The sequence below is a fragment of the Nelusetta ayraudi genome, unplaced genomic scaffold, assembly GCF_046127955.1.
Source record: "Nelusetta ayraudi isolate G7.1 ecotype Tasmania unplaced genomic scaffold, CSIRO-AGI_Nayr_v1 ptg000004l, whole genome shotgun sequence".
Lineage (NCBI taxonomy): Eukaryota > Metazoa > Chordata > Actinopteri > Tetraodontiformes > Monacanthidae > Nelusetta > Nelusetta ayraudi.
The window spans coordinates 10,807,667-10,832,500 of NW_027466054.1; the positions used below are offsets into that span (position 1 = coordinate 10,807,667).

A 24,834-nucleotide genomic window follows, 5' to 3' on the forward strand; every position below is an offset into this window, starting at 1 on the left:
GACGTTGGGATGCACTAACAGGAAGTGCTTTCACCGGAAAAAGCAATTCCTTCGTTGGTTGATCTTTAGACGAAGTGTGGCGCTGAAGGCCTAACTATTAAGTACGACATTATGGAACTAACCTAAGGCGGTGTTTGGATAAGATCCACCTTTCTTTGGCTTTTACTTCGTTGTATCACATTTTGGAACTATTATTTTTGCGTTGCAAGTCGGTTAGCATCCAAAGCTAACGTGGACGAACTGACAACGAGGGGGGAAACAGACGACGTTTTCCTTCATTGTCTAAGACGTAATCAAAAGTAAGTCAGGGTATATATTACACACGGACTTTTGTGCAAAATAAATAATGGGATCATCCAAGAAACATAAGGAAAAGAGCCGGGACAAGGACACCGAGGATCGCCGTCGTGAACACAAGAAACATCGCCACAAGGAGCGAGAGCGTGATGTTTCCGATCGGGATGCTAACCGAGATCGCGACAAACGAAAGCGCTCCAGGTCCCGTGAAAGAAGTGGACGAGATGGTCGCAGTAAGACTGAAAAGAGTAGCGGAGAGCCACGGGTCAAGAAGGAGCGGGTTGAAGTTGAGGATACCAGTGCCGAAATCGGCCCACAGTCTGCCAGTGGTGATGCGTCTCTCAGCATCGAGGACACTAACAAACTCAGGGCCAAGTTGGGTCTCAAGCCTCTGGATCTCAACGAAAACAAGAAGGAACTCGGGACCAAAGAGGAGCCCATTGTGGCCGAGACTATCAACCCCGCAGCCATCAAGAAGCAGAAAGAAATGAGAGAGAAGCTCGCTGCAGTCAAAGAGAAGCGCATCCTGAACCAGAAGCTCGGCAAAGTCAAGACCCTTGCAGATGAGGACTGGCTGGATGACACGAGCGCTTGGGTGGAGAGGAGCAGGAAGCTGGCCAAAGAAAAAGAGCTGGCTGAAAAAAGAGCAAAGCTCCTGGAAGAGATGGATGAAGAGTTTGGCGTCAGCAGTCTCGTCGAGGAGGACTTTGCCCAAAGCAAAAATTTTGCGTACACGGCTCGAGATCTAAAGGGGCTCAAGGTGCAGCATAAAGTGGATTCCTTTGCTGAAGGGCAGACCGTAATCTTGACCCTGGAGGACAAAGGCGTCCTCGAAGAGGAGGAAGATGTGCTCGTAAATGTGGGACTGGTGGACAAGGAGAAGGCCGAGAAGAACGTGGAGGTAAAGAAGAAGAAGCCAGATTACAAACCCTATGAAGAAGAGGAGAGCGTGGATGACATGGTTGAGTTTAAGGGCAACTCGGTACTGTCAAAATATGACGAGGAAATAGATGGTGAAAAGAAAAAGAGCTTCAGGTTGAACACTGGCGGCTTTGCTGACGGGGCGCGAGAGCGGGAACTCCAGGCCATGAAAGACACTCTCCGGAGCCAGGCACAGTCTTTGCAGTTGCCCACGCTCAACATTGCCTCCGAGTACTACACGCCTCAGGAGATGGTGGGATTTAAAAAGACAAAGCGTCGTGTGAAGAAAATCAGAAAGAAGGAAAAGCTCACAGTCAGTGAAATTATGACTGACGACACCCGCGGCACCGATTTTGGCTCCAGGACCCGCGGCCGAGGCCGCAAAGAGGCAAATGCAGAGGGTGTGGAAGTCAAAGAGACGGCTGTGTCAAATGACTTGACCCAAATGGCAGATGACATCAGAACGGCAGAAATGGACATAAGCGACGAGGACGACTTTGTGTCTCCTGAACCAGCTGTGTTGGAGGAGGATGAAGCAGAACAGGAGCTGCAGAAACAGCTGGACAAGCAGAGGAAGCTCAAGCAGAAGCAGCTTCTCAAAGACTCCGGAGAGAAGGTGGCCGAGCACATTAAAGCGCATGGGAAAGACGACGATGACAACGATGCAGAGAAGAAGAACAACATCGTTTTCAACGCCACCTCAGAGTTTTGCAGAACACTGGGCGATATTCCAACATATGGACTTTCAGGCAACAGAGAAGACCAGGAAGACATCATGGACTTTGAACAGCAAGAAGAAAAAGACGAGGGCGGAGAATCCGACTCTGACATGGATGAAAATGTTGGCTGGAGCACGGTTAATCTGGATGAGGAGCAGAAACAGCCTGACTTCTCCACAGCCTCTGCCACCATTCTGGATGAAGAGCCCATCGTCAACTCTGGCCTTGCCGCAGCCTTATTGCTGTGCAAAAACAAAGGTCTCCTGGACACACAAATGCAGAAAGTGGCCCGTGTCAAAGCAACCAAAGGCGCCTTACCCAACGACAACTACTGCATTGAGGACAAGATGGTCTTCGATGACAAGTACAGTCGCAGAGAGGAATACAGGGGCTTCACTCAAGACTTCAAGGATAAGGATGGCTACAGGCCCGACGTCAAAATCGAGTACGTGGATGAGTCTGGGCGCAAACTCACTCCAAAAGAAGCCTTCAGGCAGCTCTCCCATCGCTTCCACGGCAAGGGGTCTGGAAAGATGAAAACGGAGAAGAGGCAGAAAAAGCTGGAGGAAGAGGCCCTGCTGAAGAAGATGAGCAGCAGCGATACTCCTCTAGGGACCGTGGCTCTGCTTCAAGAGAAGCAGAAGTCTCAGAAAACCCCATATATTGTGCTTAGTGGAAGTGGGAAAAGTATGAATGCAAATACTATCACCAAATAAGTTTTTTTTGCCACTCATGCAAATGAGCCACATCCACAGCTACGAGGATGTTTTCAGTAATGTTCCAGTTTCATGACTCTTAAAAGCTTAAATGTTGTAGTTAAGAAATGTTTGATTAAAGGAACATTAGTGGCAGGATTTTGATTTTTTTTTTGTGTGTGTGTGTGTGGCTACATTTTAAATTTTCTGTACTACAAATCCATGTGGTGAAAAGTAATACTGAAAGTAGCTGATGATATGTAGAATTAGAATCTACTTGTGATGAAAACCCAGATTTTGCTTGAGAAACGTGACGTTCTCATTGTTGTACCTGTTTAATTTCATGATATTTACACATTTTATTTCATAAGGATGATAGTGATTGAACAAGGTTTTCCTATGCATATTCATTTTGCCGTAAATAAATACCAGATCTAAAGTTCTCCTTGCCTGTGTCTAATGGTACTGATGTGCGCATACATCATGGCATACATTTGATGCGGGCATGCATAACGTCAATAGACGGGTTAAATTATTACAGCATTGTAAACATAATTTTAAAGTACATAATAGCAGTTCAAAATTGCTTAAAAGTAGCATTGGTATGGCTCACAGTAAGCCTATGATTTATTTAGATGAGGAAAATATGCACCGTGACCAAAACTGCACAAATAATTTCCGTAGTTTTATTTCGTCTGTCGTCTTTCCAAGATACGGAACCATCATTGACCATTGGGGGGAGGTGAACGGACTTTTTTTCTGGTACAATCTGTGTCGTGTACGGAGTTAGCTAGGCTAACAGTGGCAAGACAACTAAGACGATATGCGTCCCCTACATTGGCAAAATATTTTCATTTAAGGGTAAGTAGTAATGGCCATCTTGTTTCCAGTCCCGCTAAATGCGCTAGAGTGATGTTATGTGTCAATGGCCGTTATCGCAGTCGGCTACGTGGCTATTTTGACAGCTTCCTGGTGTTGCGCTAGCTGCCAGCTTAGTGACGGACACTGTTTTAAGTAGCTTTCATATGAGGAATTGGCTGCTACTTCTCGGAACTGCTATACGAAATGTGGGCCGGTATCCACGATAATTTCTTCTGTTATATAACGGATGGAATGAGACGATGATTAAGGGCACGTACCAGAATGCACGAGTTTGTCACAGTTGCACTGTATCAGTAGGTAAACGTTAGCTTAACTTGCGACCGAAGTAGTATTAGCAACGTTGCGTTTTATAGTACACGTTTACCCGCCGTTATTCTTTTTTTTATTATTATTATTATTATTATGAGAGAGTTATATGCATTAACATTTAACAAGTTATTCATCATATTTTGACGTGAAACTAAATGGCTACAATCGAGACTGGGTTTGGCGTCTGGAAAACCGAACAGCATCAAACAAAAACATAACAGGCTGCCAACATTAAAGTAAGTGACTGTTCTAACTAATCACATCGTACGGCGAGAACCACTGTTTCGTTGAAATTTGTACGTTGATTTCAAAGTGCAACGTTTGAGTTTCGTTATTTCATTCAAGACGTAATTATCTTTAGAAACTGTTGAACAACAGCAATTATAAGGGCAACAGCTAGCCAACGCACCTTCCGTTTATATGTGTGTGTGTGTGTGTGTGTGTGTGTGTGTGTGTGTGTGTGTGTGTGTGTGTTGATTTTGTTTCAAAGACCGAGCCTGGCATTATTGTTTTTGAATGAAATCTGCCCGAAGCACGCCTCCTCCATTCTATCTAGAGCATATGTCAGTATAGCATCAGTTCGATGGCAAACTCGCATTTGAACGGTATAATACTTGCACGTCCAATTCAAATCTTTCTCCCGGCCCTTCAAACCCAGGTTTTAGGTTCACCTTTCAAGACTAAGAGCTGCTGTGATGTCCGAATCGAAGCCCCCCACACCAACCCAAGGAGATGCATACAAGGGATGGCTCTTTAAATGGACCAACTACATTAAGGGTTACCAGAGACGCTGGTTCGTTCTCAGCAATGGACTGCTGTCCTATTATAGGTATGTGGCTTACATGTGACAAAATATACAATAAACATGCGTTTCTTAACAGTAAGGTGCCAAGGTCCTCGCAAAAGGTGGGTACGTACAACGTGACGCATGAGTTGTAATTTGCAGCTGAACCTTTGGAATAGGAAATTCACACAGCTTGACTCTTTAGGCATTATTCTTTATTTCAATGTGCTCATAGATGCTTCTTTTCAGAACGCAGGCCGAGATGGGCCACACGTGCCGTGGCACCATCAACCTGGCGACAGCCAATATCGCGGTGGAGGACTCGTGCAACTTTGTCATTTCCAACGGCGGGGCACAAACCTACCACTTAAAGGCCAACTCTGAAGTCGAGCGCCAGAGGTGGATCACTGCACTGGAGCTCGCCAAGGCAAAGGCAGTCCACATGCAGGCCGAGTCTGGTGAGAAAGAAAATACATATAGTCTTTTAGAATGTAGTATAATGAGACAAAGTATTTGTGTGTATGTGTGTGTGAATAGCAGGTAAAATCATATGAGTGTCAGTGTCATTGTTTAACTATTTGTTCTTATTTTCTCGTCTGCTCTTTTTATCAGATGACTCGGGTGATGATTGTGCATCAGTGCCTCCAACCTCAGGCCAGGGTGGAGTCTGCCGCACCGCCGAAATCCAGTCGGCGCTGCGCACCCTGAACAGCAAGGTGGAGGACCTCACCACCTGCAATGACCTGATTGTGAAACACGGCTCTGCCCTTCAGAGGTAAATGGTCATCATGTTGAGGATGGCAATGCTTTTGTAAAAGAAAAAAGTCAAGTAAATGGTATTACTTTTATTTTGTTTATTTGCTCATGAATTTAAATTCCCCTTTATTCATACTGATGAATTGGGCCAGATATTAGACGTAGCACACGCTCACACTCTTAGGAGCAAATATTTTCACAGCATGCTTCCATCTCAGTGACACTCGCTGCTTGGAGTCTTTTTTTAAATAGCTGTTTTGGCATTTGACCACAAGTGGGCAGCATACACTGGCATACAGTATTCTCCAAAGAGATTTTCAATTTACCAGTGCTGCCCAGTTGCTTGCGCATACATTTTTGCCATATTGATGTAAATATCATAATCATATGTGATGTCCCATCCAAGTTATTTAACCTAATTTTTTATTACCGTCATGCTGCATGTAGTAAGTTGCTCTTGGACTGCTTCCTGTCCACGTAGGTCTCTGTCAGAACTGGAGGGGTTCCGCGTCGGAGGCGACATGGGGGACAAGATCAGACAAGTCACAGAGAGAGCCACCTTGTTTCGAATCACCTCCAACGCCATGATTAACGTGAGCTCCCCAGACCTCAAGACCTCAACACTTTTGCATCTGACTGTCACATTGCTCACATGTTTTCGTTTGACCCCTGAAGGCATGTAGAGACTTCCTGTCGCTGGCTCAGAACCACAGTAAGCGCTGGCAGAAAGCCTTGCAGGTTGAACGGGGCCAGAGGATACGGCTGGAGGAGACCCTGGAGCAGCTGGCCAAGCAGCACAACCACCTGGAGAGAGCTTTCAGAGGGGCGACAGTCCTCCCGCCTTCATTCAGTAACCCTGCCTTAGGTAACAAAGGTAAAGCTGGCGTCTCTGCTTTCACTGTTTTAAGAGTTGATGTTTGTTGAAGGGTGTCCGTACAATGCTGGACTCATCCTCTGCTCTCTGCAGGTACTGGTTCAGGCAAAGGCGATGCCAGCGACGAGGACGATGACAATGAGTTCTTTGATGCAATGGAAGACCCTGCAGAGTTTATTACGGTTCCGGCCGACCCCAAGTATCACAAGTCAGTATCTGTTTAGCATTTATAATACTTAGTTTTTAGTATTAGCATTTATTCAGCTGTATTAAATCTTTCAGCACTAATTTATTTTTATTGTTTCACCTTTTTTTTTATTTTTTTTTTTGTAAACCCCAAAAAACTAGAAGATCAGGCAGCAATGTTAGCGGGTTCAGCAGTGAAGTCGGAATGGACGATCAGTCGGTAAACACAAGCTACATTTGTTTCCAACAGAGTCGTGTTTGCATGAGTTGTTCACACCCTAAGGCTGTTTTTTCTTTTCTTTCTTTCTTTTCCGTCTCCAGCTTGATGAATTGTCTCTCGCGTCCAACCCGGAGTCTCCACAGCCTCTCGACCTGGAGCCAGTGAGGCAAAGACGGGCTCGTATCCCGGACAAGCCGAACTACTACCTCAATCTGTGGAGTATTATGAAGAACTGCATCGGCAAGGAGCTCTCCAAGATACCGATGCCTGTGAGGAAGCTTCGCCTCCGCCGGCATGGCGACGACAGCCTGCGAGTCATCAGAACCGACTAACGACACGGACCATCTGCTTCTCACCAGGTGAATTTCAACGAGCCGCTGTCAATGCTGCAACGTCTCTCGGAGGACCTGGAGTACTACGACCTGCTGGACAAGGCCGCGAAATGTCAGAGCTCCCTGGAGCAGATGTGCTACGTGGCGGCTTTCACCGTCTCGTCCTACTCCACCACCGTCCACCGCACGGGGAAGCCGTTCAACCCCCTGCTGGGAGAAACCTTTGAGCTTGATCGTCTGAAGGACTGCGGCTACCGCTCGCTGTGTGAACAGGTGTGTTTGCCGTCGTCCACATTGGGGCCATCGGCCCCAAGAGCCCTGTCTCACATCTTCCCCTTCCGTAACTTCCTGTCAGGTGAGTCACCACCCGCCTGCCGCCGCCCACCACGCCATCTCAGAGAAAGGCTGGAGCCTCAGACAAGAAATCACACTGGCCAGCAAGTTTAGAGGGAAATATCTCTCCATCATGCCACTGGGTGAGTGAGTCTCCGCCATTGAAGCAAGCCTGCCAACGCTTCTGCTGAATTGGCCGCACGCTGTGTCAACACAAATCTCCCTCTGTCTTTAAACTTAGGCTCCATTCAGTGTCTCTTTGACAAGAGCAACAATCACTACTCTTGGAAGAAAGTGACCACCACCATCCATAACATCATTGTCGGAAAATTATGGATCGACCAGGTGAGTGCTTGTCCACATTTGCACCCCGGCCATCTCAACAGGTGTCCTTCAAACCCTGCGACTGAACCATGACCCCCAGTGGTTGGCGACACGCAGAAGAAGCAGATCAGAATGTGCTGGGATGCACTTTATACATTTAATAGGTTGTTTTCACGTGATGTTACACAGCTGGAGCTGGAGGGCAGGAAGTAAAAAGTGGGTCACTTGCTGTGGATTTGTGCTGTAGAAAAATGCCGATGTTTTGCACAGTTTACGGTTGTGTTGTGCTCGTCTTTGTTAATGAAAAGCATTCCCTTTCTGCCTCCCCCTTCTCAGTCTGGAGAGATTGATGTGGTGAATCACAAGACAGGAGATCGCTGCCACCTCAAGTTCACCCCCTACAGCTACTTCTCCAGGGACGTGCCTCGGAAGGTGGGTGTCAGTTTGATATGCGCCCAAAAATTTCAAACAGCAGTCCGGCGTCTTTTTTTGCAATAGTTTCCCCATATGGACAGACTGCAGTGTGAACATGCAGTTGATTACCAGGCTGCTGTTTTCATGCCTACTGCGTTTATGACTCAGGTTACAGGTGTAGTGACAGACAAGGACGGAAAGGCTCACTACGTGCTGTCAGGAACGTGGGATGAGAAGATGGAGTTTTCCAGGGTGATGCAGAGCAGCAAAGGGGAGAACGGCACCGAGGGCAAACAGAGGACCGTCTATCAGACCCTCAAGGCCAAAGAAATCTGGACAAAGAACCCTTTGCCGTGAGTGGTTGTTTCACAGAAGCTGTCGTGGGGCAGAAAATAACGCGGAACGTCAAATAATGTCGCTCCACATAAAAAACCTGGCCCTTCTTGAACTGCTTCAGCTTCCTCCTGTTTCTGCCGTCTCACAGAGAGGGAGCAGAGACCATGTACTTCTTCTCCTCGCTGGCTCTCACTCTCAACGAACCCGAAGAGGGCGTGGCGCCGACGGACAGCCGGCGCCGCCCCGACCAGCGGCTGATGGAGGAAGGCCACTGGGACGAGGCCAATGCAGAAAAGCAGCGGCTGGAGGAGAAGCAGCGCACTGTGCGTCGCGAAAGGGAGCGGGAGGCTGTCAAAGCTGCAAACTCACCAGAGGAAGGTAAACAAAAATACATAATAATATTGATAATATGAAACAAATTAGCTATCGTTTTAAATGTCCAGTGTTTAATATTTGGCTTGATTTATTATTTTATATATTGGTAAAATCTTAATATACATTAATAAACATGTATAATCACAGTACAAGGAAAGTAGTGTATTTTTACTACCCCTAGAATATTCTCATATATATATGAGAATATACATATAGCAAAGGTCTTGCTCCCAGTTTGTTGCCATCTTGCGCCACCACATTTCACTTCTAAGGAAGCCAGGTGTGGACAATCCAGCAGCATGACAGCGCGTTTCGTAATTAGGGTGATACGCTCGCGTCTTCAAATAAACTGTGCGCAGGCCACCGTAGTTCACTGGCAAGCTCAGGAGAGAGAGGGTATGGAGTCCCTAAAGGGACATAATTGAATAAGGGCTGCAGTCTATAATGTAACCACTTGATGGTGATGTTTCGTCTTCAAAATCTCCAAATCTTACACACTTAACCTTTAATGTGCATCTATTGGTTTTCTGTCCTGTCTGGTGGTTTTCTGGTAATTTTTCTTTTCCGCCTTGTTTGTTGGGGAATGTTGTGTCTCCTTTTGTCTGTGTCATGTTTTTTAAGCGGTCACTGGGGATTCTGTAAATGACTCACCCCTGAAAAGCAAGTATTTTCTGAGTCTTTACTCACCTTTGACCTCCGTGTCTAGAGTAGAGATTAGCTGATTTTAGGGCAAAGCTATTTTTATAACATGTCAAATGATGTGTACAGCTAAATTAAAATAAAAAAAGGTTGAAATGGCTCGCTGTACATGTAAGGTGGTGAAGGAGTTTGCTGAATGTTTTCTCTGCACTTTTTATTAACGCGTCACTCACCTCTTCCCCTCCATTTCTGTTGCATCCAGCTGAGGCAGGCGACAGTGGCACCAAAGCAAATGAGATCTCTGATGAAAGCAAGTATCAGCTCACTGAATCACATCATGTCAACATTTAAAGATGCTTTGTGTAGCATTAGCACACAGAATTGACTGGAAGAGTGGCAGGAATGAGAAGGAAGATTTTTTTTCGTTAATGACACAAAATAAAACTGTCAGGATTCTTTTTATCATGGTTTAGAGGGAACATTTTCACCTTTTCAAAATGCTACACGGGGTAATCTTTAAAATTGACAACACTTAATTTTCTGCTGATTTTGATTATTTTGCCTGTGCATTTCCACCTTTGTTCCTGCTGCTTTAAAGCTGACATGGAGGACTCCCCTCCTCATACACCTCTTGCATGCAAGTAGCCCCTCCCATCTCATTTTCTCCCTCTCATCCTCACTCCATACTTACTGTTTTACTCCCAGAGATTCACCACAGATTTTTCTATTTACAGCCCCTTATGGACCATCAGCACCCCCCTATATAAGCAAGTATTGTGATCGTGTCACCACTAGCTGATAGTAGAAGGGCTGGTTTTAGATGATGGTCAGTGTTGAAGTGGTAAAGGGCAGCTCTAGTTGTGCTGTATTCCAACGGCCGTTTGATTATTTTCAATAGAAATAATTTTTTTAGGTGTTGGTGCATTGAGACAGATGATATATGAATTAGATCGCAGAGATGATAGAGATTGTGTAGTGCCAAACGCCGGGCATTTACTTTTGTTTTTTTCCTTCATAGCGGAAGGCAGAGAAGGTCCTTATGGAGCTCAAAACAAAAGCAAGTAACAACAGTGTTAGCTTCACAGATCTGCTGTATTAGTTGTTACCTGTTGCATCAGTCTTTACTGACCCCTGTAGGATCCCGTAGCTGATTACTGAATTCGTGCAAGCCGCTAGTTGCATATTTACCTTGACCCTGCGGCTTGAATTAGTTTTCTGTGATAATTCTCATGCTTAGTTTTATTTTGACAAATGTTCATCTCGAGCTAATGACATATATCTTAGCTCCTTCTGGCACCTTCGCCCCAACCACAGGACCCTGGGAAAATTCCTCTTGGTAAATGACGGTCTCTGTTTTTATTCAGGCGCCCATCAGGAAAACTACCAAGCACTGTGGTTTGATAAGATAGACGACCCCGTCTCTGGAGAGACCTTACACGTCTACAAGGGTGGTTACTGGGAGGCCAAGGACGGCGCCGGCGGCTGGGATATGTGCCCTGACATCTTCTGAATCCAGCAGCTTCTGCCTTTTGTTGCCTCTGTGGTGTTAAAAAAATAATAATAAATAAGATGCTGGATGAAGGTACCTTCACTTGATCCGGATAAATCATCCCAATTTATCCTCCACAGATTAATTTCATCAGCCCGATTTCCATCCAGCCATGATTGATTAAGGATTACTGACATCTGGATTTTAGCCCAAACTAATTAGTGAATGTACAAATCAATAAATCACAGTCACTAGTCAAAATACGGAAATTCTGTCCCAGCGTGAGGATGTAAAACACATGCTCTCAGTGCAGATGTGTATTCTGCTGTGGATCTGCCTTTTGAAGTGCAAGTCTCTACATATTCAGCATTGTCTACCGAAGCTCTTTCAATCGTCCAGACTTTTGATGGTCTACTGGGTTGGCTTAAAACACAACCTAACGTGAGGTTTTGTTGTTTTGGTTTTTTTGTGCGTACCCGATTATAATAGACATAATAATTAACAGATTCCCCAGCACAGAGCTGTTGTTGAACTATACCAAAGTTGAAAAATACTTCTACACTGCTTGAGATGCTGAGGCTTCATGTCTCATGAAGCGTACAGTAAGTTCTCTATTTTTTTTTTTTTTATCACACATCAACAACCGCCTTTGAGTTTATTGTTTTTCTTTCTAAATAAAGTGCTAGGTGCTAAACTTTAACACATGAAATATTATCCATTTTGCACTACTTCAAAAAGACTTTTTTTTTCCCTGGTATGCTTACATTTTCTTAAAGCTGTGACCATCTAAAGACATGACTAAAATCACGTTTAGCAGCTTGATATTGCTGGTAGCAAGTCCCCTAACCTGTTATTATTATTAGTTATTATTATTAGTTGTCGTAGTATATTTATAACATTCCGACAAAGTTCGGAGAGAGCATTTAGTCCGTCAGCGTCGTGCTGCAGCTGCTCCCTTGTCTTTCAGCAATCTACACAAATACACAAAAGCGTCACAAACTGTTCAGCCTGATGTCGGTAACGCAACAATATATATATAATCGCAACACGTGGCTAGAAGTGGCATGAAGAAAACACAACCTAACCCAGAGTCGTACTGAATTATTAATGTCACGGCTAAACTGACCCTTACTAAACCTCAGACATAGACACAGTGATACCGAAAGACATCAGAATAGGGCAAAACTAAATGATACATTTGAAGTAAAAAAAAATAGGAGGGAAGAAATGAGTAGCGTCATCTGTGAATTCCAAATGTATGTTGAGTTCTAGTTTGGCTGCAAGATGTCAAAGTTGTCATAGTCGTGTCATCTGATTTCCACTGGCTTGATGGTAAATTAATACAACACTAGTCATAGAATTAATCTCAATTTGTTATTTGGATTTTTTTAAATTTATTTTTTATGGTTAGTGTTTGATGCGTGGACAATTAACATAGCAATAAGAGTGCCTGAATGCGTATTAATGTGTGGCACAAAATGAATTGTGTTCAGCAACATGTAAACCTGCAGATGTGGAATTCTGTCTACTTGTCTATTTTCACTGTTCAGGCCGGGGGGCGCGAGGTTTATTGATTGAGTTTGATTCATGTTATATTGAAGTGTACTTACGGAAGAACACTTAAAATCACAAACATGTCGTTGCATATTTTTTTGTGTAAATATCTGTATATCTCTGACATTGTACTGATAGAGCTTCTAATAACAGTTGTGCACTTTTTCTCTTACAAGTTCTCTGACTGAGCAGAATTTCCTCTCTCATATATTGGTTCTTACTCCAGCAGCTGCAGTGGTTTTACTTTAGATTTCAGACTATTATTCATTTCTTGTGTGTTCCATTTGTTCCCTTCTCTAAATTATTTTGATTTTGTTCCAAAATTTTGCATCTAAACAAAAGAGGTGAGGAAGGTGTTCAGTTTGTAGCAAAGAAGTTTCATAATTCCAGAATTGATTCTTGACTTTCTGCCTGTACTTTTCCCCCATCCCCTCACTCTTGTCCCTTTGTGACCTGCTGTACTGTTGGGATTTGTTACGATTCATGAAGTCAACGTTGGCACTGGTCCTAAGTCACTGACAAAAAGGAGACTTAACTGCATTTGTGTGCTCTACATCTTTTTTTTCTCCCAGATGCATCATTAGATGACAGATGAAAAGGTTTCAAATCTCAACAGAAGTGATCTGTAGTTGCACCCCTGCTTGTTAGTGAAACACACTTTATACTGAATAGTTCTAATCTGAGCCCTGTTTTTGTACTTTTTTCTTTTTAATTGCGTTTTGTTTGCGTGTGTGTGTGTGTGTTAGTTCGAGATTGATTTTAATAAAGCTAAGTGGAGATTTAAAGAAAAGTATGTTTTTTTGTTTGCAGACATTATTAGCTAGATTGACATCACATTAGAAGTTCATTAAAACAGTCAAATAAATACCAGGAATTGAAATGACTACCAAATTCAGATAAATTTTAATATCACAACACGTTCAAGTCACATTTTCAAATGACTGTTGCTGAATGTTGTAAATACTGTATGTCCGCCTTTGGGTTAACGCTAAAAGTTTATATGCACAGTGTTTGTTGTATATTTAGTTACTTCTCAGTACTTTTAGTACTTAGTAGATTGTTTCTCTGTCCATGAGTTTAAAAGCACCTATGACTTAAAAATACAGAAGTTTTTCAACGGTTGTGTATGTTGTAACGGCCTCGTAATCAATGACTTAAGAAGTGTGACTGTTTAAGTATTTTTAATACAGGGCCATTACCCAAGTGTAGTTAGATAAATGATCCACTGGGCTTTTTGGTTTATGCAGGTTAGGTAAAGTTGCACTGCCACCTGCTGGTGGCGTTTGTTTGTGTGCTGGCATACTGTGATATTAAAACCTGTTGTTCAAACTGTATCTTATTTTCCTAAAAATGAGAAGGTGATGTTTTTACTCGATTCGGATCCCGACTTGTCATTCATGACGGTGACGGTGGGTCCAATTGAGGATCACTGCTTTCACATCACAATATGGCAGCGGCTGAGGGCGGTTATAAAATGTCGTCTTAATAAATTTCACCAACACGAAGACTTAAAATAATAATATAAAAAAAACCTAAATAAATTGTACAAATTAATTAAAAATCAATAAATGCGGGTATGCCCTCAGTACGGTCCTTTGGAGCGTGTGATTTAGTGAGTCGCCGCCCTGACGGCCGGCTTCGGATTATAAAACGAGCGCGACTCGGCGAAGCGGCGTGACATCATCATCTTTGTTTACCGGGGCTAACTAAAGCTGCAGTGTAGTTAGCCAGAACACGTCTCGCTTGAGTTCAACTCCTCAAGTCATTCAAATTTTTTGCCACCCGGCTGCAGTTCAAAAGCGGCGTGTGTCCTTAGTTAGTCGGGTTGTTTCATAGTTATCTATTATTTCAAGGCAGCAAACATGTCGGCAGACGGACCCAGAGAAGACTGCACGGATGCGAGTAAGGGCGATGGACAACAGCAGTGAGTCACCGTTACTGTGTTTATTGTACCTCATTGTCAAGGCAGCGCTAATATTATAGAAAATCACTTTTTGATATTTAATAACCGAGCATGAGCTTAACATGCGCCGCCTTTTATTTATGTAACTGCTTCTCCTGGTTGTTCTTATACTGTACATCTGCTGTTTGTGATGACGATGCAGACATGCAGTTGTCCATCCGGCCGATGGTGTCCTGTAACTGACACTTCTGCTTCCTCCTTATAACTCGTGCAGCCTTGTGTGTGACATATGGCCGTAAATGCGACTATTAATTATGATGACTTTTTGTTTGTTTCTTTGTCTTTTTTCCCCGGCTCAGGTCACAGTCTCCTTTGTCTGCCTCCGGCCAAACAGCCGTGGATGCCAGGGGCAGCTCCCACAGCTTCAGATACAGCCTGGACTTCCCCTGCATGGGCCACTGCATCATCATCAACAACAAGAACTTTGACAGGAGCACAGGTAATTTCAATGGTCCTATATTCAGGACGGTGTTGCGAACTCAGCCTCTGGGTTACATGTAAGAGCCATGTTTTACTTAAATACTGTCGTAACAGTACTACTAGAGGCATGGCTTGGTAGTGCGAGCTGTTTGCAGCAGAGACTCCAGCTCTGTGGTGGAGCGGTTTGATGAGCGGACCATCCAAGCTGCAGACGTGGGGGGTTCCTTCCTGGTGTGTTGCATACGAACCTGCCTCTAAATTGTAGGGTAGCTGGAAGGATTTGCCGCAACCTGTCGTGCACAGCACAGCTGAACCGGGACTTGCGTGAATTGACTTGCCTTTGAAAAGGCTTTTGTGGTTTTTCTCAAAAGATCCTTTACAGTCTGGTGCTGAGAGACTCCTTCCAAATGTGTTCCATAAAAACACAACGGGGATTGTCTGCCAGGCTACCACTGCACACACCAGTCAGTTTGAGTTAAGTCACTCACTTCGAAGTTAAACGCGATTGTGTACAAGTCTGTGTGCCATTAATAGGAGGGTTTGTGTTTTTCAAGAAACAGCGCAGCAGTGTTGACTAAACAGTGGGACGGATGGTAGGCACACAGAAAATACAGAACAACGGGGCTCTTTTGCTTCCTCTCCTTTCTTCTCCCTCCTTCCAGTTTAGATAGAAAAACCCACTGAGGCCCTTTAAAGTAGCTCATTGGACACATTGTGGTTTCACTTTAAACCGCATACCTGTTCATGAAGTCGGTGAACTTATTTTTAATTTTGTACATTTATTCACATTCCGAGTCCCTTGGAACACTGGGTGGCAGTGCAAAGAAAGACGGCCTTTTCAGCTGCTGCCATCCTTTCAGTGTCCGTCCTGAACCATGACCGCTCCACAGAAGGATCCACGGTTGAGTGTTTTTTCTTTCCCAGGACTTGCCCTTCTGGGTACATGAAAGATTGACGGAGGATTAAAAGGAAACCTTGTGTCGGGCCCTTCTCCTCCCCAACTCTTAAGGGACGCTGTGCGGCGTGCAGCTTGAAAAGCTGGAGAGGCCAGTGTGGTGATACCTGAGAGAGTTATTCTCTCTCTCTCTCTCTCTTTAGTGGAAGGCCTTGGATACCACAACGAGTGAATGCAGCTTGGTTCTCCTCTTACAGAGTCTCAGACTGCACTGGGTTTACGATGGTCGCAGTCGGCTGTCACACTGCCAAACCCGTCTAGCAGGACGGAGCACCGACGTTCGGTTTCTAGTCAAACAAGCGATATGTTTTACAAGCGAGGATGCCGAGCGGTTGAGGTGAGCAGCAGCGGTCACGCCTGTTGATGACCAAGATTCAAAAAAACAAAGCAGAATACATTTTTCTGACTAATTCACGGCCCCCATTTTTTTTGCATAGGGTTACGCCCATTTTTGTAAATGCAAATCTTGAAACCACGTCTCCGACACTCAGTCTGGGAACAGATGAAAGTTTGTCGATGTCAGACTTTGTATGTGTATTGGAATCAAGGATCAGTTTAACAAGGTCCAAACAGTCTGCAAGGGCTTAGCAGAGAGTGGGGTCCAGCTCATCGAGTTGAAGCCTGTTGTTACACACCTGCGCGGGTCGTTTCACAGTTGTCAGGCTGATTTGCGTGAAGACGTTGCGGATTCTTCATCAGTGCCGGTCGGTGCAGGTTGAACAAGATTTTACACGAAGTGTCACGCGATGCTGTTCATGCAGTATGAATGCTGCGTGACACGCAAGCAGCATCGCAGGAAACACAATAGGATGGCTAATTTCTTTTTTTCCCCCACAGGGCCCGTGACTGCTGAATCACATACAAAAGGCAGTGATGCATTATACATTTTGCAGATTATTATGGGGTGATGTCAAAGCTGCTGCACCTGGTCAGAGGCTCAGAAGGGCCAGTGATGTTGCTGCTGTTCCCAGAGTGGGGAGGGAAGGGTTCAAACATTTCAAGCAACTCTGACTTGCATGTATTTGCCAGTGCATTACTGCCTCCGGGTTTGTGTAGGTCAGGGGTGGGCAAACTGTTTGACTGGTGGGGCCCCAATGGGCTCTAAAATTTTACAGAGGGGCTTGAGCAGCAGCGGAGGGGTGGACTGTTTTGGTGACCCAACTCATAAGAGGCAAAATGCATCGTGGGATATGTAGAAAACGTGCTTTAATGTCTATTGAAAATGAACAAAACTGTTACAACAAAATGTGTCTTTGAAGCCTCATGGTGTTTATTTCTTTTTTGAAATGACTCTTCAAACATTGAAAAATGGATGAACTTCAGCTATTACTGACTTACGATTAATATAACTTCTTCAAGTTCGGCGGCCCAGATTAAAAAGCTTAACAGGTTGCATATGGCCACCGGGCCGTAGTTTGCCCATGTCTGAAGTAGGCCATCAGCTTCACTGACAGAAAATGGGGCAGATGCACAAAAAGGCTCATGCTTACATTTCTATGTGTCTATGAATGATAAAATACCTGCTTTGTTGTGAAGGTATGAATCAACGGAATGGTACAGACGTAGACGCAGCCAACGCCATGAAAGTCTTCTCCAAGTTGGGGTACAAGGTGAAGATTTACAACGACCAGTCAGTGGAGCAGATGAAGCAAATTCTGATTTCCGGTACGTTCTGTTGCAGGAGTCGCACCAAGCAGGCGACTGGTAAAAGATTTGTTTTTCTACTGTCTTGTACAAAAAAATACTAGATTCTCTGTTTTGTTTTTTTTGTTTTTTAGCGTCGAAGGATGATCACAAGAACTGCGCCTCATTCATTTGCGTTCTCTTAAGTCACGGAGATGAGGGAATATTCTTTGGTACCGACGGCTCAGTGGAGCTCAAGTACCTCACGTCACTTTTCCGCGGTGATCGATGCAGATCATTGGTGGGGAAGCCCAAGCTGTTCTTCATCCAGGTTTGTTTCGGGGTTTTTTTTTTTCAATTATATCTTCACTAAGTTTGGCTTTGCCTTTTCACAGCTAAGCTGTGTCTAACCTGCTCTCAGCCTTTTGTGATGTCACAAGGGGCACTGATTCCTCTGCCTAGGTAGTGACAACACCCCCAGTCAGGTGTTAGTCCCCTCCGCTCTTTTCTTTCTCCTTCCAAACACGTGGAAAGTTCCTCTTGCAATTGTTAGTTGTTTCCTGGAGGTCAGATGCTTTTGCGAACCTACTCTATGAAAGGCAAAGACGTGTCAATGGCTTTGACACTGGATGTGCCACGTTGTGCAGGCATGCCGAGGCACTGATCTGGATAAAGGCGTGGAAACGGACAGCGATGATCATTCCACCAGGATCCCTGTGGAAGCCGACTTCCTTTACGCCTTCTCCACAGCACCAGGTCAACATGCAGAAATGAGGTTACATTGTGGGCCTTGTGCTTCCCTTTAAAAAAAAAAATTCTCCTGACTCTCTCTTTGCTCTGTCACTCCTCTGTCTACAGGCTACTACTCATGGAGAAATACTATGAGCGGATCCTGGTTCATCCAGTCACTGTGTGACATGATCAGCAAATACGGGATGGAACTGGAGCTCCAGCACATCATGACCCGTGTCAACCACAAGGTGGCAGTAGAGTTTGAGTCTGTGTCAAACGCGCCCAACTTCGACGCCAAGAAACAGATCCCGTGTATTGTGTCAATGCTCACCAAAGAGATGTATTTTTCCCCTTGACGTGGCCACTGCTGCGCTGGAAAAGCACTCAGGAGGTGTGAGGGAATTATCTGAGGTACATACGGTTTCATACTCATGTGTCATCCTGGCTGTAGTTTCACATATTGCAAAGTTGTCTTTTGGGCTTCCAGTCTTTGTGGCACACTGTCCATCTTTTGGATTGAACAACACTCATTTTTTTGTTAGCGTCTGCTGAAAAGTTTGCAGGACCAAAAGCTTTTCTGCTACTAATTGTGACCTTCGCGACCTACATTTTAGGTCTCTTGGCCCATATTTAGTGTTTAAAACAATCCAGTCTCAACCCGGTTCATTCAAAGACTGTTTATTTTATTAGCTGCATTGTGACCGTGTGGTGATCTTTTGGTTGTTGTTGTTTTGTTTAGTTTTTTCGTTTGTTTCACATTTGAGTGTATGTTGTGACATGAAGTAGAGCAAATGAAAATAGAATAAGAATGAACCTGGTTTTCACATGATGGATGTCAAAAAGTCAAAGCAAACTTCTTGACTAGGTAGGAGGTAAAAGCTAAGGTGTAGCAGGCACAAGGGAAAACAATAAGCTCTTGTTTTGTTGCTTTTCACCGCAGGATTGACCTTTTTAAATGTTTTACTCCATAAATATCAAGGTACATTTTTTTAAAACTTATATTAGCATTTGAATGGGCAAGACATCATAGGATGCATGAATAAAGCTTGACCACTTTGTGTGATATGCTTTTGATATTATTCTTGAACACGTTTACAATTCATACTTGTTGTGAGCTCTTGTATTTACTTTGCTCTGAAGGATAAATGTCCAATGGGGTGTCTGTTTACTTCCATTTGGCACTGTCAGCATTAAGCACAAACCTTGTATTTTACTGATGCAGGTTTTTTGGCTGTTCGACAGCTGTAATCACATTTGGCGTCAAAACATTTCACTTACATTTGACAATCCAGATTATAAGTGCTATCAATATGCAATACTTTGATATGAGAATTCAATTCAGGGGATTTTTATGTGCTGTCACTATTTTGTAACCAAACTGTACTGTGAAGTTTGTTGGTTTGAATTAAAGACCATTCAGTGCTCTCGTGTGACTTTTTGCCGTGGCTGTCATCCAGTATACTGGTGAGTAGATAATCAAAGTTGAAGGGCACCTTTTCCTAAAAAGTGAAGGCAACTTTAATCTTAGCAACAGGAGAGTGTTGCGTTAACAGGCAGGATTACTCCAGGTTTGACCTGCCTGGAGGTGAGAGGAAGTGGGCCAGCCGCCTGTTCTCTGAGGCTCAAAGCCAAGTGAAAGTGGGCTTCAAAATGTTAAACTGCCACCATCTGCACTGTTTTACCTGCAGTAAACTACCACTTTACAAAACGGTTTAAAATAAAAACACAACACATTACAGCTCAGTGACACGTGTTATCCAAACATGTCCTTTTTTTTAATTGGTTATCGTTCATGCCAGAATTCACCCAAAATACCTTAATGACTTAATGTACAATTAACTTAACGGTCTAAAATTATTCAGATATTTTACTTTTGGAAATAACTGATTATCAGAACAGCTGATAACAGTTACTGATCAACAAGTAGGTGTTCTGTAATAATTCATTTCGAATCATTTCTAATAAACATATTAAGAAGACCACTTTTTTTGACAAGTGGTTTCCTTGATACCTTCATGATACAAAATATACTTGCCCTGATATTGACATAACATACCAATTCTTCGTATAACATACCAATTCTTCGTTTTACCATTCTAAGAATCCACGTTTTGGCGTGACGTTTTGGTGGTGGGAAAGGAAATGTATTGGTTGTGTTCATGGCAGCACTTTAACTCGTCTTGGTGACAGCAATCTCAGGTTTTCGAACTGCAAGGGTCTCACGTCATGTTATGTGTCCCACTACTGTTTAAAGTCGTTTATTAATTATAACTTTTTTTGTCGTTTCATTATGGGAAGTCCGAGGCCCCGAGGTGGACTTCCAGAGCTGGAGTGGGGCGTGTACGAGCAGCACGTGAACGCAGCGCGAGTCCTCGCCTCTTTTCGTCGCTGAAAATAGGCCTTAATTCTCCCTGACAGTTGTGAGTTGGACGAGGCGCGCACTCCGTCAGCCCGCACGTTTCACCCCTGATTTTACAAGGAGCACCTGCACTTCACCGAGGACATGTGCACACCCGGGGTCAGCGCTGCGCCTCGCCCAGTCTGGCGCACCGTGCGCTCCTTTCTCGCAAACTCCTAAAAGAAAAGGAAGAAAGAAAGAAAAAAACTGCTTGCGGTGGAAACAATGGAGCGGATCAAAGTGTCCGTGGTACATGTTTAGAGGATGGTCGACGCAGGAATGGAGAAGTCCGTCCAGGTTGCGCCGCACTCTCTGGCTCTCGTGCTGTCGCAGCACTGCGCGGGAGATGGAGATGATCCACCGCTATCAACATCACCAACACCATCACCCTCGGCGTGTCCCTCAGCCCCGGAGGACCTCCAGCATCACAGCGGCTACGAGGTGTTCGCCAACTTTAAAGCCGTCAACATGCAGCACTTCTGGAACAAGGCGCTGACTCAAGCCCTGGGCCACATCTTCTTCCTGGGCTGGATAGATGAGCGGGTGCTGCTCATCCAGGGCAAGGAAGTCCACCTGCAGGTCCTCAGGAACGGCTGGACCAGGAGGACCCTGAAGCCACCGCAAGGCTTTGATATCAAGAACATAGGTGAGTTGGTTGGTTGAGACACACAGCTGTGGAAATTTGAATTGTCGTAGTTTTCCAATAAAAAGTTGTTAAAATTGTGTAAGTGGCACCGCTTCTAAGTACTTTTCCAAAAGGTTTGGCTGGATCTGAAGTAACTCAAATCATTATTATTATTTTTAAATCTTATAAACACTGGACAGTGGGAGGAAAAGCACAGCGGCTTTAACAATAAGTACATCACATGTGGCGAGACCACATAATTTGATGTGGCACGTCTCGGCCTCCATCCGCACAACCTGTCACAACCATTTGACCAAAAGAATTAAACGATTTAAACTTTGAACTCCTGAGGGCCATATTTACTTGCAGGGCACTTACGCTGCGTGTTTCCCTTCCACCATACCACACACACACCAGGCTGTCCCTTGTCTTCCCCCGAGCTGTCGGACAGGACAGGAGACTTGAACTTGAGTCAGATTTCACCCAGGATAACGACATGGACCTGCCTCGCCTCAGATTTCACTTTGTTGTGGATTGTCTCACACGACACGTGAACTGACTCGACACTTGACAAAATACCAGCATTCAACAGGAAACGAATGCAGCCACAGCAGAGATCTGAAAGCTGGGAAGCGATTCATCTGGAAAATTGCGTGAAACCAGTTTAAACAGGTCTAATGATAGGAGTTTACGCGACATCTCAAATTATATCTTCAGGTGCTTCTCTTCATTTGACGCAGACCAACTATTTTAGTTGTTTCTGAGACAGGACGTGGGCCTAGTTCTTAGCTTTCTTGGGTTCGACACTCCCACGTTCATACTCATCATTTTCTTCTTCTGAGGAGGTGATAACTCACGCATTGGCAGGGGCAAGCTCGTACAGTTTGAGGTGCAGACGTTACCGTATCGGAAGCAGTAAAACTGCAGAAGGAGTCATTGTCCTGCATGAAGCAGCAAGTGTGGGATCCATTCGTGAAAGTTGCTGCTTTGTAATAAAGTCAGAGACAAGTCTGACTTGAATGTGCTGTTCCTCTGTCTGCCTCTAGAGAGATTTGATGCATGAGTTTTCTTCATTGTAGTTACAACATTACAGTGTTTCCTGATCCTTGGCTCTTTTTTTCATTGGGAAAGCAGTCCGTGGGAGATTATTGATGATCTACTTTGCAATACACAGCAGACTTCAAAAAGCATATGAATTATATTAGAACTAGTACAAGCTACAAAAATATCATAAACAAGATAAAAAACATATATAACATAACAGTTTTTGTATGTAACTGAACATTTTTTGTATGAAAGGTGTTACTAGAAGTAACTTAAGGTAACTTGAGTACTTTAGTACCAGGTGCTTTCTCACTTAACACACCACCCCAAACTCTTGCCTACAGAAATGATAAATCCAACACTTATTGCTATACAGGTTTACTTCCAACTCAAGGCAGTTGAGCCTTCAAGAAAAGTCAAACTGTGACCAGGTATCTAAGAAACAACTTGGAAATCAGTCTTCAGATTTCTCTGGTGCTGACTGTCGCTAATTAAATTTCATTGCACTTAGTTCATCACGAGTCCAAACATCAAACATCAAGATAGACCCTAGTTATGTTTTTTCTCACAGTTTTTGTGTGCGTGCGTATTTGTGTGTGTCAGACAAAGTGCCATGGCGGCTCTCCCAACTACGGGATGCAAACACGATAAGCGGTGGAATGTTTGTCTTTTTGCTAATAACTCACCAGACTCTGAAACGCCAGAGCCAACAGAGATTATATGCTGTCGCTTCAGGTGCAGATGACACACTGATAATTTTGTCAGATTTGCCAAACTCAAAATTCTTTAAAAAAAACAAAATAAAAAAAGACCAACTTGGAAATCATTTCAGAGTGGTGCAGAAGTTGAGATGCCTGATAACACTGCAGGATTGTGCGTTTGTATCCTTACCTTGGTGGCTACACACCAAGCCACCTACAGAATCAGTTAAATTTTAACCAGTTTGCATGTAAACTTACAAAACTCTTCTTTTTGTTAATCTAGTTGATTGTAGGACTCGTGTTTATATAGTAATAACAAAGAAACGCACAACAGTCTTGATTTGCCAGTGTGAGGTGCAAGGACAGGGTGACAACTGTGGAAGTCCAAATGTATTAGACAAGACTATTCATTTGTACTTCTTTAATTTGTAAAAAGCTCAGTTTGCGGAATGTAATGCAATCAATGACATGATAGTTTGTATATATTTTTTAACAGATGTTCATATTCATACATTTGTTACCCTCATTATAAGAAGACTAGAAATCTTGTTTATTGAAATATATTTACATCTATACAGTAATACAATGGAATATCACAAGTTTAAACTGCATGAGATTAAGACTTAGTGGTAAGTTTTCCGCTGTGTGGAAACATGTTTTTGTTGTTGTTGTTTTAAGAATGACAATTAAATGAGATTAACTGTGGGACTTTGTATCCGTTGGCGGGCTATAAACAATAGACTGGGAGGAGTGTGTGCAGTGAAGGAAGGAAAAGTGGAGCAGTTGTTCAGGAAAAGGCCATCGCATGGCATTCCCTGTAAAGCCTGCGTCTGGTTTGGAAGGAAAGGGAGGGTCCCGCTAGAGAATAGGGGGAAATGTTTGACGCATCTGACAGATTTGTCACCGTGTGTGCCAATGTCAGGTCAGGATGTGTACTTGCAGGCTGTTTGTGGCACAAAATGCTCTCTGGCTTTTTTTTTCCGTGTCTGGCCGGAAGAAAAGACATGTGTTGTCACAAATGTTCCACTGGGGGGCACACCACCGGCAGAAATGGTCTCGTTTGGGAAGCAGCAGGATGAAGTTGGAACAGGCCTCAAATCCTTCACTGTCTCTCAGCCTGGGAACAGTGAGGTTTAGCGGGGCTCACTCAATGAACTATTGGATAAATTCAGTGCAGATGTTTGTTTGAATTTTCAATTGCGAGGATTTATTTTTGGCATTGGCAACATATCTGCTGCACATTGTTTCATGCCAATTCATAAATGTAGCTGGGCAGCGGGGATGGTGCACATGAGAATACCTGTCAAGATCCCGCAAGCGCATTTTTTAGCACTGGACATAGACTCATATTACCACTGCCCAAGTGTCCATTAAAAAGAAAGGCCTAGTGTGTAGGATTTAGTAGCATCCAGAGGTAAGAAAGAATATTGCTAAGAAGAGGTGACCTGCGTTTGTGTCATTTATAGCTTCGTGCCCATGGCCAACATCTCTTTTCTTGAGCTGTGATGTCAGTGTAGTCAATATAAATGCTTTTTACAAGCAAATGAAAGCTATTGCATACACACATACAAGAGGAGTACAGGATAAGCAGTGATAGACGATGGATGGATAGTTATATTCACATTTACTCAAATATTTAATTGAAGTATTTCTTTATGAATAAATGTAAGTTTCTCACCTCCTGCGATCATGATCAGTAGCTCAATAGCTCAAGATATAGTTCACCTAGTTGCTAGCCTGGCAAATTACCTTGTGACATATGTACAGTACCTTAATGGCCATGTTTAAGGATTCATCTTCAGGGTGAGAAGAGTTGAGAAGGGGAGACTTTCAGCAAATATGTGTTTACGTGTGCTAGATTGAACAGGTCGAAGTAGATTCATTTTTATCTTAAATTGCTAATCAACATTCTTGTCTAACTTGAGCTCTGTGCT

At 43.8% G+C, this 24,834-nt stretch overlaps 4 protein-coding genes across 17 annotated transcripts in view; all 4 read left to right on the top strand.

Moving 5' to 3' along the window:
* The first annotated feature begins 53 nt into the window (after positions 1-53).
* Positions 54-3,074, top strand: sart1 (spliceosome associated factor 1, recruiter of U4/U6.U5 tri-snRNP). Its single transcript, XM_076034318.1, has one exon. It carries the CDS (start codon positions 347-349, stop codon positions 2,651-2,653), a length of 2,307 nt encoding a protein of 768 aa, XP_075890433.1. The 5' UTR covers positions 54-346; the 3' UTR covers positions 2,654-3,074.
* A 251-nt stretch (positions 3,075-3,325) lies between these two features.
* On the top strand, positions 3,326-10,954 carry osbp (oxysterol binding protein). Of its 14 annotated transcripts, none has more exons than XM_076034260.1 (20): positions 3,326-3,493; positions 4,482-4,652; positions 4,857-5,065; positions 5,220-5,382; positions 5,845-5,956; positions 6,039-6,228; positions 6,331-6,445; positions 6,589-6,643; positions 6,745-6,912; positions 7,003-7,248; positions 7,331-7,451; positions 7,550-7,653; positions 7,969-8,064; positions 8,215-8,399; positions 8,531-8,760; positions 9,659-9,706; positions 9,995-10,033; positions 10,131-10,163; positions 10,415-10,453; positions 10,761-10,954. In XM_076034260.1, the coding sequence occupies exons 2-20, from the start codon at positions 4,519-4,521 to the stop codon at positions 10,904-10,906; spliced, it is 2,433 nt and encodes an 810-aa protein (XP_075890375.1). In that variant the 5' UTR covers positions 3,326-3,493; positions 4,482-4,518; the 3' UTR covers positions 10,907-10,954. The 14 variants fall into 14 exon arrangements, with proteins under 14 accessions (XP_075890375.1, XP_075890364.1, XP_075890357.1 ...); XM_076034249.1 differs by having other exon boundaries at positions 3,330-3,493; positions 6,586-6,643; XM_076034242.1 differs by having other exon boundaries at positions 3,332-3,493; positions 6,039-6,237.
* A 3,293-nt stretch (positions 10,955-14,247) lies between these two features.
* On the top strand, positions 14,248-19,557 carry casp3a (caspase 3, apoptosis-related cysteine peptidase a). The gene is made up of 6 exons (XM_076034356.1): positions 14,248-14,373; positions 14,709-14,841; positions 17,314-17,442; positions 17,556-17,731; positions 18,048-18,156; positions 18,259-19,557. Exons 2-6 carry the CDS (start codon positions 14,793-14,795, stop codon positions 18,486-18,488), a joined length of 693 nt encoding a protein of 230 aa, XP_075890471.1. The 5' UTR covers positions 14,248-14,373; positions 14,709-14,792; the 3' UTR covers positions 18,489-19,557.
* A 1,008-nt stretch (positions 19,558-20,565) lies between these two features.
* Positions 20,566-24,834, top strand: part of stox2a (storkhead box 2a) — a 19,281-nt gene continuing 15,012 nt past the window's right edge. The window contains exon 1 of the mRNA XM_076034368.1: positions 20,566-21,176. Within this exon, the coding sequence (XP_075890483.1) occupies positions 20,795-21,176 (382 nt within the window). The 5' untranslated portion in view covers positions 20,566-20,794. The remainder of the gene's footprint in view (positions 21,177-24,834) is intronic.